Source organism: Passer montanus, unplaced genomic scaffold (genome assembly GCF_014805655.1).
Source record: "Passer montanus isolate IOZ18808 unplaced genomic scaffold, ASM1480565v1 scaffold3, whole genome shotgun sequence".
Classification (NCBI taxonomy): Eukaryota; Metazoa; Chordata; class Aves; order Passeriformes; family Passeridae; genus Passer; species Passer montanus.
The window spans coordinates 8,389,212-8,404,861 of record NW_024367707.1 but is presented as its reverse complement, the minus strand read 5'-3'; the positions used below and the strand labels follow the sequence as shown (position 1 = coordinate 8,404,861).

At 40.9% G+C, this 15,650-nt stretch overlaps 1 protein-coding gene across 1 annotated transcript in view; it reads right to left on the bottom strand.

Annotated features, from left to right (window-relative positions):
- GEMIN8 (gem nuclear organelle associated protein 8) overlaps positions 1-6,241 on the bottom strand; it is a 28,188-nt gene extending 21,947 nt beyond the window's left edge. The window contains exons 1-3 of the mRNA XM_039714480.1: positions 6,129-6,241; positions 5,319-5,368; positions 1,621-1,660 (exon numbers count right to left, since the gene is read on the bottom strand). Of these exons, the coding sequence (XP_039570414.1) occupies positions 1,621-1,623 (3 nt within the window). The 5' untranslated portion in view covers positions 1,624-1,660; positions 5,319-5,368; positions 6,129-6,241. The remainder of the gene's footprint in view (positions 1-1,620; positions 1,661-5,318; positions 5,369-6,128) is intronic.
- Between the last annotated feature and the right edge of the window lie 9,409 nt (positions 6,242-15,650).

Here is a 15,650-nt window from a genome sequence, read left to right as displayed (position 1 = left end):
GACGTTTTCAGAGATGAATGTGACATTTACAGTCCTTTATTAAGGTGGTTTCTTCAATTTTTTTTTCCTTTTAAGGACATACAGGACAAAAATCTTTAAGTCTGTTTTCTTGATCTGCCCTGGCACCATTTGATCCCTTTAAAAGAATGATTCTGTAAGGAAAAGAAATCCCAAAGCAAAACAGAAAACTCCAAACTAAAAAATACTTCCATTTAACACTATCCAGAGAGGTTCATTTAGTTTACTTACATTTGTTTCACTTTCTGGTTCTCAGACAGCAAAGCAAATGCTAGTGAGTTTGGAATAAAAATTGCAACTCTCATGACGCCTTTCTTTCTGGAAACTGAGCCCATTATTCTATAAGAAATCAAGGCTGTATCTTTTTAGGTCATTGCTACATGCTGTCAGAAATAAAATATCTTCAGCTAACAGAGTACATAAAGAAAACCACCACAAATTTGCATTCCTAAAGGTATTCCTGATCAAAAACTGCAGCCCATTTGTGAAGGGCTGTATAGTTCTGCTATGTGATTTAAAAGTGGAGACATCTTTCTTGAAAAGAAAGAATTCATGGAGATGAAACTTCACTGTGATTCTCCTCTTGGTCTAACACTGCACTGCTACAAGACCATGCATTTGGAGCTCCCAAAATGCATCATTCCAAGATGAGTGGGTAGAAGGAAAGCATCTGTCTTCCATATGGAATTTCTTCATCCTTAATCATCCAACTACCTAACAGCTAGGATGAACAATGCTTTATTTACGGTTTCCCTTTGCTTAAGAATGTCATACTGACTCCTCATCCTTCAGGAGACAGATGAGAATATCCTGTTGTCAAACCTGATACATTAACAAGTTACTTTTAAAACATTTTGACTGTTTTTTCCTTAAATATTAAAATACTTTAAAATCCAGTTTTGAAACACCAAGAAGTTAGACAAAAGCAGGTATCTCCTAGATTCTATATATCTGTAAAAAAGACAATATATTCTTTTAAAGCTCAAAAATTATCTCCAGTTCTTATAAAATGATGACTTTACTGAAAGCTCTGGAATCAAGCCGGTTGATTTGTCTGGCTGACTAGCTCCAGTTGTTAATTTAGGGGAAAGGAAGACAAAAAGCCAGTTCATGCAGAGAGAACTGTGATGCTGGTGCTTGTCCAACTACTTTTTGTGAGGGTTTTTTGTTGAAAGCGACCCTTGAAAACCACTCTTATATTTGAATTTTAAAAATACATCTGTTAAAAAAGAAATTACAGAAATGTTTTACATTTGGGTGGAAAAGGGAAAGGAACACTTTTAGTCTCATTTAATTGTGTGTCTGTGCTTTTTCAGCTGTGGAATAAATGGAAATAAGAGATTTCCTCAAGGAAACAAAAGCTATAAATCTAAGGCAAATGATCAGAGTCCTCTGTTACTCTCCTGTTATTTCTCTGGAGTCTTCCCAGGAGTAGACAAATCACTCATTGTTGTAACCTGAATTCTATTTTCAAAGCAATTTAGTGACTTTTACATCTAATTTTTACATGTCTGCACTCACAGTTCAATGAAAGTGTTTATATGCATTTTATATATAAAATGTGACTAAGTTATTACATAGAAACCTGTGAAGACCTCTTACCATCTCTTGTGGAGTTTGTTCTGGTGATGATCAAGGTGAACTAGAAAAGAAAAGAGTAGCTTTTTAATTCATAAAAATATATGTATTAAGGTGGTCACAGGCACTGAAGTATATTTTGTGTACTATGACCTACAGCTGTTAAGTATCCCTTCTCTGTTGGGGCAAGTTGAAATCTCTTACTGAAAGATTTTGATTAGCAGATGTAAAAATCCTATTCCTTAAAATTCTCCACTACACTAAGAAAGTTAAACCAGAACCTTCTGCAGAATGCGCCTGAAATGCTGGAACTGAACATTTCTCCCATTGCTCTCTTTTTTCATGCTTTCCCAACCTTTATTCTCCAAATTAATGCCAAGTAAAAACCATAAACTTAAAGGAAACAAACTGTTCTCACTTTTTAGCTGTGTCTGCACAGAACTTGTATAGAGTAAGCAACTGCCATAAAATGATTAAAACCATCCCGATTCCACTCATGCAGTGAGGTTTCTGTTTAACCTGTGGTGCACTTTTGACCACATACTGTCCCTTCTTTCTCTTTGCTTCTCTTTTTTTCTCCTCTCCAGCATCTGATCCTGCCTCCCATGAAGAAAACACAGGTCAATTCAAGTTGCAACCACAATTTTTAAATGTGAGGAAAAGGCATAAGGAAGAGGGGCACCTGGACAGGAAAAAAAAAATAAAAAAGGAAAAAATGGTTGTGGGGGTAGAAAGGGAGAACAAGAGCTCTATAACCACCAGGCAGGATATATAATTACCAACACATCCAGGGTGGCTTACCAGTACTTATCATTGAGAAATATTCTTAATCTCCTCTTATCTGACAATTATTTTATTACACTAATAGTTAAGCTGCTCCGTTCACATATTTCTCCTGACATTCTCACCCTCAGCCTGAACTTCATTTTAAGTACCTGTGAAAAGTAACAAAAATAGAGTACACTAAACTACCTATTGCTAATCTTAAGATATGGTCAAATGCTATTCCCAGAAACACTGGAATATAGCCAAGACAGCACTTAAAACAGTTATAGATTCAGACCAGTATAAAGCCAGGGATTTTCAAAATGCATATGAGTACAGTTGTGTTCTGCCTCATATTTAGCAACACTCATTAAAGAGCAACTTTTTGTCACTTAAGACAAGCCGTACTGCATGAAAGAAGAATGGAATGGTCAAACAAAAAGCAAATCATGCAGCAACCACAAAAGCAAAAGACTGTCCTTTCCAAAGCCCACACAAAGCTGAAACCCCTGGTAACACCATAACCCTGTGTCTGCAAGAAGCTCTACATACAGGAGCAGTCCCACTGCAGCTGATGGAACAACTCATGCCAGCAAAGGCTGCAGATTCAGCCATAAGGCAACTAAAGCATGTTGGATTCTCTCCTGCCTGCATGGAAAAAGGAAAGCCAGCACTGAGATCACTGCAAAACTCTGCAGGGAACTGTAACACTCAAACCCCAGGCATAGATGGAAGATTGCTGTGCCATCCCTCTTTGTGCATTTCAAACATCTCATTACAACCGCCTTCTTCAAAACTTTCATCTCCACTCTCATGATGTACACATATACTTTTTGTCTCTTCCCCATAGATATCTTTCCCAGATACATCTGGATACTGTCAAGGTTGCCATAAAGTCTTTTTCTCACACTTAAAAAACTAAGCCCATGATATCCAATTCTTTCATTTTCTATTTCAGAAAAGAAAATGTGTGTGTTTCATTTTAATGTTCACTCTAATTCCTACAGGACAAAAAACTCTTTCAAACAGCTTGAGAATAAACAGAAATCAGGACTGATCTCAATGTAAATAATTTTTTACAGCAGTAATTGGTAAAGTCTGATACTTTATTATTAACACATAACATGTACCTACGCCTTCTGAAAGGGAAGGAGGGGAAAAACCCTGGCAAAACCATCCAAGTGCATTAGTTTACCAAATATGAAAAACCTGTTTTGCCAAACACATAAACTTTAATTATTTTCATAAATTATTTATGAAACATTAGACTACAAATACAAAGCAGAGCATAAAAATGCTGCAAGCGAGGAAACTAAATTAAAAAGTGAGTTTGTTTTATTTTCAGTTGAATTATTCTTCCAAAACAAACTACATCAAATAAGAAACATGACAAGAGCAGAAAAACAAATGTAATAGTCCTACTTCTATAATTTATACTTAAAAAGTGAAATATGTAACCAATTGAATATACGAAACTCATGAGCAAATGTACAATAATTTAAAATGGGAAAGAGATTTGTTTGCTTATACTGATCATTAATGATGGACATTTTTTCTACTTTCTTGTCCAAGTTTTAAAATATTTCTCCACTGATAATGAACCAGGGATGCACTCCCTTTTATCAAAACATGTCTGTCCCCCTTACAAGCTTGAGGCAGGTGAGCATTAGATAATAAATAAATCACATCAAAGTAATGACAGCATTTAATTCCCTTGGAGTCAATAGAAATTGAGACACTGTCTGTCATACCTCAGACTCAACTTCAAGGCACTGGGGTTTATAACTTGCTAAGTAAATCCCACTCTGGGATCACTCTGGGACTAGTGGTGTGTTGGACACAGCGTGGCCACATGAAGGAAACAGGGACAATCCAAGCCCAGCGCAGGATCAGTGAGGGCTCTACTATTCACAATATCGACCAACACAAGTTAACTAACCTATTGCACAACATTATGGTAAAACCACAGTATGTTATTAAAGGAAGGTGGAATTTCAATAAATTCAGGAGGTTTTAACAAAACACATTTTTACAAAGCTTTCAGGAAAAAGCCAACTACATTTGAATTTGAAATGTCCCTAACAACAGAGAGCTGACCAGCCCCTCTGCCCACTGCTGCTCAAAAGCTGTGAAAACTATCTTCAGTCAGGCCAGAGCTGCCCTAACTCAGTATCCAGTTTCTGGCAATGGTTAGTTAGTAGGAGATACTCAGTAAAATGTGACGCTAACATAAAGGAATTACTTTTCCAGGTACATCCTGATTTCAGCAACAGTAGTTCAGACACGTTTTTTTTTTTCCACTTTCTGGCAATGGTTAGTTAGTAGGAGATACTCAGTAAAATGTGATGCTAACATAAAGGAATTACTTTTCCAGGTGCATTTCTCCTGATTTCAGCAAGAGTAGTTCAGACACGTTTTTTTTTTTTCCCCATCCCCAAACTGGTTTTGGCATTTAAAGCCAAAACCCCCATGAGTAACAGGTGTTTCCAATAAATCCCCTGGCATTAAGTTTCACAATTTAAGGGATTAAACATAATTTTGTGGTGTATATTTTGAACTCACCTTAGTACATACTAGTGAAAAAAATGTGAACTTAACATCAATAGTGTGCATCCTCCCACGAACACTATTTCATTTTATACTTCTGATGCAGAATTATCACCAGAAGAGGGAAATATCTGAAAAGTGGTCTGACATTCTGTGCCTCAGATTAACACTGCGCATTGCTGTGACGTTAACTTTAATACCGAAGTGCCCTAGTTACAGTCATGCAGAAGCACAAGCCTGTGATTGCTGGGACAGCTGGCAGCAAAAGTTATTTCTCTTCAAAAGAAGAGGTACAAATTCCCAGCACTACACCCTGCATTCTGATTTGTGAATAGCTGTAAAGAGTTGTCCAGCACTTAGGATAGTTACAGCTCCTTCTCATCCTAACAGGAATGCTATGAAGACCTCACCTATCACTATGATGTTCACATCAATATCCTTGAAACAACAGCAGCAACTCCTGTGAATGGAAGGGAAACAAATTAGCGTAACACAAAATAATGTTCTCAAACTTTAGCATATCTATTACAGATTTTTTGGCCCTATCAGAAGCCGAGGCAGTGTGGCTCCCTAAAAGAGGGTCTTTATTCTCTGAGCTTCAGGACATAAACCCAAAAGCTATTTTGGCCAAAAATGAGAGGGAAGAAATACAGTGGTGAAAGCTGTACAATTATCAGTAGACCAGTTAGCTTATGTTTCATATATATATGGTCAATTTAGTCATAAACAAGGAACAGGATGGAACTTCTCTGGTACAGCCTTTGAAGGCAGAAGTAATTTCCTGGTCTCACAGATCTCGTGCCCAGACTCCGGAAAGTGACTGAAAGCCTGGAGAAGCGAAGAGCAGCTCCCGCCTCTGCTAGCAGGGCACACAATTACATCCAAGGGCTGGCAGGAGCTCGGGCCCTGTGCCCCGGCTGCCCCCAGCGACAGAGCGCCGCTCCCGCCCGAGCTCGCCCATGGCCGCCTCAGGCCCCGGGCCGATAAACTGCAGGGAACGGCAAAGCCCCGCGCCCGAACCGGTACCACAACCACCGCCTGGGGTCACAGTCCCCGGCCTTGGCCCCGCCAGGCGCCCGAGCTCCCACATCTCCCTCCTGAGCCCTTCGCTTTCCCGCTCCCGCCGCCGTTTCGCCCCGGCTGCCTCAGCCCTCAGCCCGCTCCCCTCCCCGGGCGGGAGGCCGCAGCCTGCGCGGGGGCACCGCCGTCCCCGCACCCACCCGGGCAGCCCGGGGCTCCGGCACGCACGGAGAGCCCTGCACAGCCCGCTCCAGCGCTCCCTCGCTCCGTTCCGGCGGGGCCGAGCGCGGCTTCCCCCGCCGCTTCCGCCCGGCGCTCCCCGGCCGGCGGCGCCATCTCGTGGTGTTGTGGGGAGGCGCGGCCGGGGCCCCGCTCCCTGCATGGAGCTGCCGGCTCCTCATGGGGACGGCGTTGCGAGCCCCCAGAGTCACAGGATCATGGTTTGGGAAAGACCTGCGACATCATCCAGTTCAACCTACGACTGAGCAACTAAACCGTGGCACTGAGTGCCACGTCCATTCTTTCCTTAACCACCTCCATGGGCAGTTTATTCCAGTGTCTAATGACCCTTTCTGTGAAAAACTGTCCTAATGTTCAATCTAAACCTCCCATGGCACAGCTTAACATTACTTCTTCTGCTCCTGTCACTTGCTATCCCAGAAAAGAGATCAAGAAGAGGCCTCACTACAGCCTCTTTTCAGGGATTTGCAGGGAGCTTTAAGGTCTCCACTGAGCCTCCTTTTCTCCAGGCTGAACACCCCCAGCTCCCCCCGCCGCTCCTCGCAGGCCTTGGGCTCCAGACCCTTCACCAGCTTCATTGCCCTTCTCTGGCAAGTTCTGAGCTCCTGCTGTCCCACCTGACCCTGGTCACCATCTCCAGTGCCACAGCACACACACAGTGCTCACCAAGCTGACACATTACCCAAAACGTGTGTGCGCTGAGTGGTGGTGGTGTGGCACTGCCATACTTTACCCTCTGCTTATTATATTTTCCATAGTTAATATCTTAATTTTCTGTTCAGGTTCTGCACTGAGCCAGTATTTTCACAGGACTGTGAATGAGCAGCCCCTTGGGGACCTGTCACAGCTGGCAGAGCAGGGATTGCTTTTTCCCCTGTGTAGCATTTTACACTCTCTGTATTAAATTTGCCAGCTATTACCTGGTGCCATAATGTTGTTGTGTGTTTCTTCATGGTCAATAAACCACTCAGCTGTACCATACTGAATAGCCCAGCATCCTCAGCAGACCGTGCCACCCCATTGTCTGTGCCTTTCTCCAGATAACTCACAGATGGGCTGTAGCACACAAGTATGGCTCGTGCTCTGATCCCACCAAGAAGGGAACCCTAGGGCTTCTCTCCACTAAGGCTATTTCTCTTCTCTAATTTTCGTGCTTTTAATTAATACTTCCGGCACAAGATTATTGATGTTTTTCAGCTCTCCTTGTGTGCTTACTGCTCTAGCTGCTTGCCTGCTGAAAATTTCAGCAGATCGTATTGAGACAACTTCCTTTAATTACCCGCTTTAATTGAAAAAGCCCATTGTGAAGCGAAATTTCTTATTGAGTCTCATTCATATAGCAGATTTCTATATTTATTTCCCATATATCTACTAAAGTTATTTTTAAAACTAATTATTACTAATTTGCCTGGTATGGGCAACACATTTAATAGTTCAAAAGATCTTCTTTAAAAGTGGTAAAAATGGTAGGATGTAAATGTATTTTCAGCATATTAAAAGCACTACGTTACCGCTTCTGAAATTCTAGTGGCTTCTCTATTATCTTGTGGATTCTTTTCCTCCAGCTACTGTGTCACTGTATGGTTTCCTATGGAAGTCAGGCATCCGTGCAAATCTGAGAAGTCTAGAAACTGCAGTGGATTTTAATTGTGTCCCATTCAGCCCCTGCATCCCAAGCGTTTTGTGATTTCCCTGTGTATGGCCAAAAAACTCATAGAGAGCCTCTGTCTCCAAGAAAGAAGTGTTTTATACAATTACCAGCCTGCTTTGTCTGATGGGCACCCAATGCACTCAGGGACTCTTCCGGCTTTTCTTGCTGTGATCTGTGTATTCCTAGAGGCAGATCTGGGTTGCTTTAGGCTCACACATTGGTATCTGCTTTTACACATGGCACACGATGGCAGAAGGCTGTGGACAGCAGCACATCGAGGTTATCCTGGAGAGTCAGTAGGTGAAAAAAGGAATCAGGCAAATCATAAGTGGAGTATCTACTAGTCAGTCATCAAGACACACTTCTGGCTTAAGAAGTCCTGGTGCACTAAGAAAGAGCTGCTCTATGCTTGCCCTGTTCATTCCTGAGGGCACTGACATGGGTCACTCTCAGAAAAAGTGGTGATGGACTGTGCAGATCTTTAGTTGGAGTAAATTACATTGATTATGGTGATTCTGTTACATATATATTAAAATCAAGGCATACTTTGTTGCTGAACTGCTGCACTTTGTATGGGAGAAAGGCATCATAGCAACCAGCACAAAGGCACGGCATATGTGTTGGTTTTGTTAAACTTACCAGTCTCAGGCAAAGGCTTCATGTAACATCTTACTGTTGGTGCTATGTAGATTTTGAAAATGCAGTCAGCATTGTAATCTTTTGTAGTTTTTTAATATTTCAGTTTGAAATACTACTTTTTTGGGTAGTCTTACTTATAAAATGTACATTCTCCTGGTTCACTGCTTCTTGCTTATTTCCTTCTCTCTGCTTTACTTATGCATGTTTGCACTTGCACAGTTATTGCCTGGAAGCACAGAGAAAGTTATGCTATGGGATCTACAGAAATATCACATTAAATAAACCTCTAATTATACACATTTTAAACAGTGAAATCAGTACTTCTTGTCTGCTGAAAACCAATTTCTTCCTCTGTGTTTCACCTGATCACTTCCTTGGGCTCACTTCTGAGTTTTTCACTTCACAAGATATCTGCTGCTGTATGAGCTGTGTTTTCCTTGGAAGACCACGTAGATATTTAATGAGTTTAAAATCAGTCTTATCATAAGGAGAAGGAGCACCTGGCAAGATTTGGTTTTAAAGGAAGCCCCCTTCATGGTCCCTCCCACAACCCAAGAGTAGAAAAGGTGTCATATTAATTTTGATTGGTAAATACTTTTTTTCTACACTCATGAAACATAAAAAATGTAAACTGAGTCTGGAATGAAGTGAATACCCCTGCAACTTCTGTCTCAAAAATAATGATTTGGTGATGAAAGCATAGCTCCTATTGATTCCAGCATGACATCTCTCACAGGCTGAGGGCCAGAAGCATCACAGGGGAGCTTTGGTTTTATTGATCAGTTTTGTCAATGGTGTCCCATAATGCAGCACATCTCTCTTGAACTACTTTCTTCCATGACTGTGTTCCTTGCAGCTTTCAGTGTTGCTCCAATAGGCTAAAAAGAAGGGCTCTCTTTGCTGGGAAATGTTTCCTGGCAAGAAAACAAAATGTTGCTACCTATTAGAGTACAGAAATCTCTTCATAAGAAACATCATTTCCAGTTGTCAAGTCTTAGAGAACATTTGTCAGCTACTCAGATTCATTAATTAGCCAATTAATTTCATTAACGTATTGTTTAGGAAGCTATGAGTTCAATGACTGGAGGTTGGTAAAAAAAGAGGTGTAGAAAGTTTAAATTTGCAGCACACTTACATAAGCTGAGAAAGCGTTCTGGGCATCGGATCTGAAGGGGAGGTTGTTTCCAGCACACAGTGGCAATGACTGGAAGTTGGAAAGTAGGCAGTAACCTATTTTTCTTGTTCCACTGTTCAAGAATCATACATCTGTCACACCCAAGTGTGTGGTTCTGCAAAACTTGTGCAAATTTGTGTGTAGACCATTATTTTGCAAAGATTGTGTTACTGAAGTGAGTTAAATGTAATTCAAAATAAGTCGCATTTAGAACTGAAGATTGTCCAAAGTGTTGCAATTATTGACTCCACTTGTTCAGACAAAATAACATTTTACAAGCAGATTTTCAATCGTTAAATATAATATTTGTTTGGATTAAAATAAATCCTTCTCAGGTCTAGCTCCTATATAATATGAATCTACAATTCATAAAATTTACAGGGAAAGATACCCCTTTTGGGGGGGTGGGGGAGGGGGAAGGTGTGTGGCTGTGTTTGTGTGTAGGAAACAACATGTGAGAATTCTCTTCCCTCTGGCTTTCTGAGGGACAGGCTACCAAAGGCAGAGCTGGGGAGAGGTAGAATATCTTTTAAGACAATTTTACAGCCAAAGACAATATGAAGTGGAGGTAGACTTCTAGACCAAATGCCAATACTTTTATCCAAAGTTAGATGTAGCTCATAGCTCTCTTCTGTAGCTCCTGTGGCCCCATTGTACATGGATACATGTCGATAAATTAAAAAATAGCAGGAGCACCTCTAAAAGCTTCCCCCACTGGGACAGGGGGTAATATTCCTTTTGCTGTCTTTCTGTGCTCACTTACAGTCTGACAGCGATCTCTACACCTGAGCTAGTCACTCTTCAGATATCATCATGGCCACGGGCAAAGCACAGTAATGCATTTTGGGTGCTGTTCATCTGGTATATGTTGGTTATTTACTTGGGGGAGATGTGAATCACACCCCAGAAGTGCTTTTTTCTTCCAGTGATTTTCAAGGAAGCCTGAGGCAATTCTTACACGGTGCTGTTATTGCAGGTGTGTATGTTTAGTCAGATAAATCCCATCGAGAAAAACACAAGTGCAAATACAAGTGCAAAAAGTTGCTAAAGGAAAAAATACTGCCTCGGATTGTGAGATAAAAACCCGCCGAGGTCAGTAGATGGCAGCATTGTAAATGGTAAAGCAGAGCCTTCTGTCTGAAACAGCTGCACCAGGGAGGCTGAGCTGGTTGCTCTGGAGGAGTAAAAGATCTGCCAAATAGCCCTGCCTCGTACGTCTGGCTTGCTAAAATGTGCTATCTCCTGTCACCTTCCAGATGCCACAAAGTCTACCTTTTTCTTGAAAGCTAACACAAGAATATTGAACCATGCAGATTTCCCGAGTCTGAAAAGCAAAAGAAAATGCAACATTCAGCTAACTCTTAAATTTCTGTTCCTGGACACTTAACACTGGAACATGTAGCATAGTAGCTTATGATAATTTATATGAGAATTTTGTGTGGTAATAGTATTCAGTATATACACACAATAAAACGTTATAATCTTACATTTTCATCTTTCTTTCGATTTAATTATTTCGGTCTTTAGTAATTGGATTTATTTCATGTGTCATTGTTATTTTGGCATTATAATACAAGAGCATTTAGCAATTTTTATTGGGAAATACAGATGGCATAGTGCTGTTTCTTTTATATGAAAAAAAATGTTTCACATTTGTCATAATTTTTAACTGGGAAAGCATTAATAATGCCAGAAGTGCTTTAAATTCAGGCACTCAGCAGGTAACATGTGGAAGGGTCATGGGAAGACTGAAGACTGTAAAGACATCAGAAGATGTGGCCAGGTTTTGATTCCTTTGCCCCCAGAGAGACTGTGCCTTGGATCAGGTAAGAGTTGTGTAGCCAAATACTGTGACCATAGCAGTGGGGAATGGGACTGGATCTCCTGGTAAATCCTGTTGTTCTCTCTAGCTTCCAATTCTTCTAGCTTCAGCAATTCCCTTGGCTTAAGTGCTGCTGCATACAAAGTGTCTGATATCAGCTTCTCCTGCCTGAATGTAGCCCCAAGAAAGAGTGCTGAATCAAACTGCACTGTACCTATCTTCATTATTCCCCTTCTCCTTCAGTTTTTGTAACATTACAAACTGTAAAAAGGTTCCCAGATGCATACAGGATGCACACATACTGAAATACCATCTCCCCTAATTACTAGAATCTAGTCCACAGAACTCATACAGGTTAGTTCCCTGGACTAATAGTTAATTCACTAAGTTGTCTGTTATTGGTGTAAGAATTTTCAAATTACTCGTAACCAATAATGACTACATAACCTTCAGCATTTTAATACAGTGTTGGTCAGGGGTTTTTTGGTTTGTTTTGTTTGCTTGTTTGTTTGTTTTCCTTTCTGATAAACATGGCATATTAAGGATACATGTGGCTTCTTAAAGTAATTTATAGATTTTTATTGGTTTTATTTGTTCATTGAATGTATTTATTGGTTTTTGAAATATCATGAACTGCCTGAGAGGTATGGATAAGCAGATTCCACCAAAATGAATATGCATCTATGTGTGAAAATTGTTTGTACAAGTCCTGTGTCATGGGATCAGTTTTTTTCCCTTATTGTACAAGTGTTAACTTCTGCATAACCTCAAAAATAAGCCTTTGATTGACCAGAGATTAATCACAGAAGAGCTGAATAACACCTTGAATCCAATTAAAATCTCTCAGTTACATACTTTGTCAGGTCTTGTAAATGCTTGATTTCTTAGCACTGCCCTCCATCTTTCCTCTTTTCTTCCTTTCTTCTGTTACTTGTAGCTACCTGTTGTGTTGACAGCTATTAATGATGGCTGCTTGTTTGTGAGCCATAGCTCACTCTCACCATGAGTTGTTACTGCAGACTGCCCTATTGATGGTGTTTCCATGACCCTTTGCATTTCCACATTTGTAAATGGCTGTTCTCAATACAGTGGGTGATAATAATTCTACACAAAGCTGCACCGAGATCCAGAGGCAGACCACAGCATGCTGGCCCATCTCCCTGCTACAGGAGCTCTTTCACGAGGTGTTATCTAAATCCTCAGCTATCAGTGGCTTTAGTCACAGAGGCTTTGAACTGACACTAGAAGTGCACTGGGAAGGAGTGCAGAGTATGGGTTGGGTGTGTACTCATGTTCACCTGCTCCAAATAAGGGGAGGCTGCCTGAGCCTGCAAATGCATTACTGTCAGACTGAGAATGACAGCATGCTTGTTACACTGCTCCAAAAGCTACAGAATGTTCTGGACACAAGGACGGGAGATGTAAATGGCTCTTGAGTTAGGTGCAAATGTGGATTGTAACCCAGCAAAGTCAGTCTCAGCAGCTTCTTCTAGCAGCCAAGGATTTAGATAACCCATTGGCTGTGGGGCCAGCACAGCCCTGGCAGGCACAGCTTTCATGTAAGAGTGACTTCTGAACTGCTCATAAGTATCCTGTAGCTGAGGAGCTACACATGGCTCGTTAGTATCAGGGATTTTGAGGTTTCCCAGGGTAGTTCTCTAGGGATCAACATTAGATCTTGAAACTTGAGGCTGAGTGAGGAGCTGACTATCAGGGAGGAGAAGAGAAAAAAGACAGATGTAGTAGAAGACAGGTGCATGTCTTTTAAGTCCTTAATTCACTATGTGGGGTCTAAAGCTGAAAGCCATTTCTGTGGTTTTCTGTTCAAACCAGGAAGGCAGTTGGGTGTCCCAGGGAGTTTCCTGAGAAATATTTGTACTGCTACCTGTGTTTATTCTATCAACTTTAGCCTTCCAGCTGTAGTGCCTGTACTTCTGTTATAGTCATTGAAGTCCTGCATCTCCAGAGACAGAGGTCATACCTAACGTCTGAGCTAAGCTCTCTGGCTGCCTCCAATGACCTTTGAGCAGACAGAGATACCAGCTTAGGTACTTCTGCTGTGTTTTTAAAGGTAGGTGAGAACAAGTGTAGAAACTGCTTTGTGGAGGGATCTTTATCTGCAGCTGTTCTCTCAAAAAACAACACATCTCTCTTTCTTTTAGGTGGCAATGAAATGAATGTGCCCCCTCTGATTATCAAATAGCTTGCTGAGTACATCACTTCCTTAGAAAATGAAATGTCTGGGCTTAATTCCCTTCTAAGCCTCAGAGGCTTAGTACTTACCCCCATGAGAACAAACAAATCACTTACCTCTCGCTGACCTTGAAAACCTGACTCCTGTTTATAGGCCAGCATCAACATTTTGTTTTTCATTGCAGCTTTTGTATGTGTCCACAGACATTATTTGGCAAGCCATTCTCCTGGCTTAGCCAGGGATACTACAGTGCTCCAGACACAAATATTTTGGCCAACATAGAGAAAAAAAATAATTTAGGGGAACAAATAGCATGTTTGTTGCAATAGAAATTACTAATGGAAAAAAAAGTTAAGTGTTTTGAGCATCATCAGTTTGTTTTACTTCATTTTTCTGGTCATGAATTATACAGCTCATCTGTATGATTACCTCCATTATGTTATTTCAATGAGAATGTTCTTCTGGGTTATTGTTTGCATGGAAACATTGGCTATTGCTCTCTCAGTGTAGTTTGTCCTTGTGCAGAAGTAACTGAGTACCACAGTGATGGTCTCCATAGGAATGAGGGCATAAGAAGAAAAACAACTTTTCTCAAAAAATCTTATGTGAGTGCTGAAGGAATTGAGTCATGTCAGCCTTGCCTTCAGTACATTCTCAGCTCTTAGCCATGGGGTCTGACTGTTGGTGATCTATGGGAAGCTGATTTCTGCTTCTGGGAAGGAGAGGTGAAATCCGAATCTTGGAAATGCCAGAAGTACTTGTTTATGCATCACATGGTAAATGTGCAGGAAGATCTCTGCTACTGAGGTCTACTCAGGTTGGATCAACTGTTTATGGGGATACTGATAATTTATTTGTGTATAGGAACACCAAGGCAGTTTGGAAATACAGGATTTGCACTACAGCAGATCTCCAGCAGCCTATCTAGTTCTAGAGTTAGCTAAGCCAACACTCTAGAGTTGGGTTATGCATAGACAAAACCCCTCAGGAACCTTTGTGCTTACAGCAGTACAGAAACTCCAGACCAGTAGATCTATCCCTCAGATTTCCTCCACCAAAATTTTTCAAATCAGAAAAAAGAGCTTTTCCAGGAGATCCTAGCTGCATGCAAGCCAAAATGAGTGGCCTGCGTGTAACATGTAGATCCTGCTCATTTGTGAGGCATAAGTTCCCACAAATCCTGAAGTCTTCACTTAATCTTTCTCTTTTAGATCTGAATCAAAGTTGCAGGAGAACCTCAGGTATGGAAAATACTGGGGTAGAATAGTGTTGGAAATCCTCAAAATATTTTGCCATATCTAAATCAAATGTCTTTGTACAGAAGCTAGTTTTATAACTCTAGAAGCACATGTATTTTCCTTTGAGAATTCATTAATTGCTGCTTCTGGGTCTCATTATCTGGGTTGCATTTCACTGAGACATTCTGAGGATCTTTGAAGGATGGAAAAATGTGATCTTTTAAAGAAGCGGGGTATGTGTCACATTGCTGGGATGGCTGCTGATGATCTTCTGTCCTTTTAAGCTTTCTGCCGCTTGAATAATTCTGGTATAGTTTCTTTGCTCTCTATAAATGTTGTCTATGAAACCTTGGCATCTTTCTCAGAAACAGGTCTTAAATGTCTAGATGCCTGAGCTAGCCAGGAACAATGATGATCCCTTGGTGTCCCTCAAACACTGTTGCTCACTCCTCAAAATTCTGGCTGTGTGGAGATGCAAGTGGCAAGTGGTCTAGAAAATGGTAATGCTTTGTTACCTTGCACAGGAAATCAGAACCAGAATGTCTCCATATATACACATACTCCAGTTTTCTCCTTTGGAACTGTCCTTGGGCTTGCAGTGTCCAGAATTCTCTTTCTGCAGCAATGATATCTCTTTTCCTTCAGGGTCTCTGTTCTGGCATGTAACTAGATTTCTGCCTCCTCTCCTGGATTCATCTCTATCTCTATACTTAAACCAAAATTTTCTGTGTCAGTTAAAACTCTTATTGGCCTTTCAAGGTTAT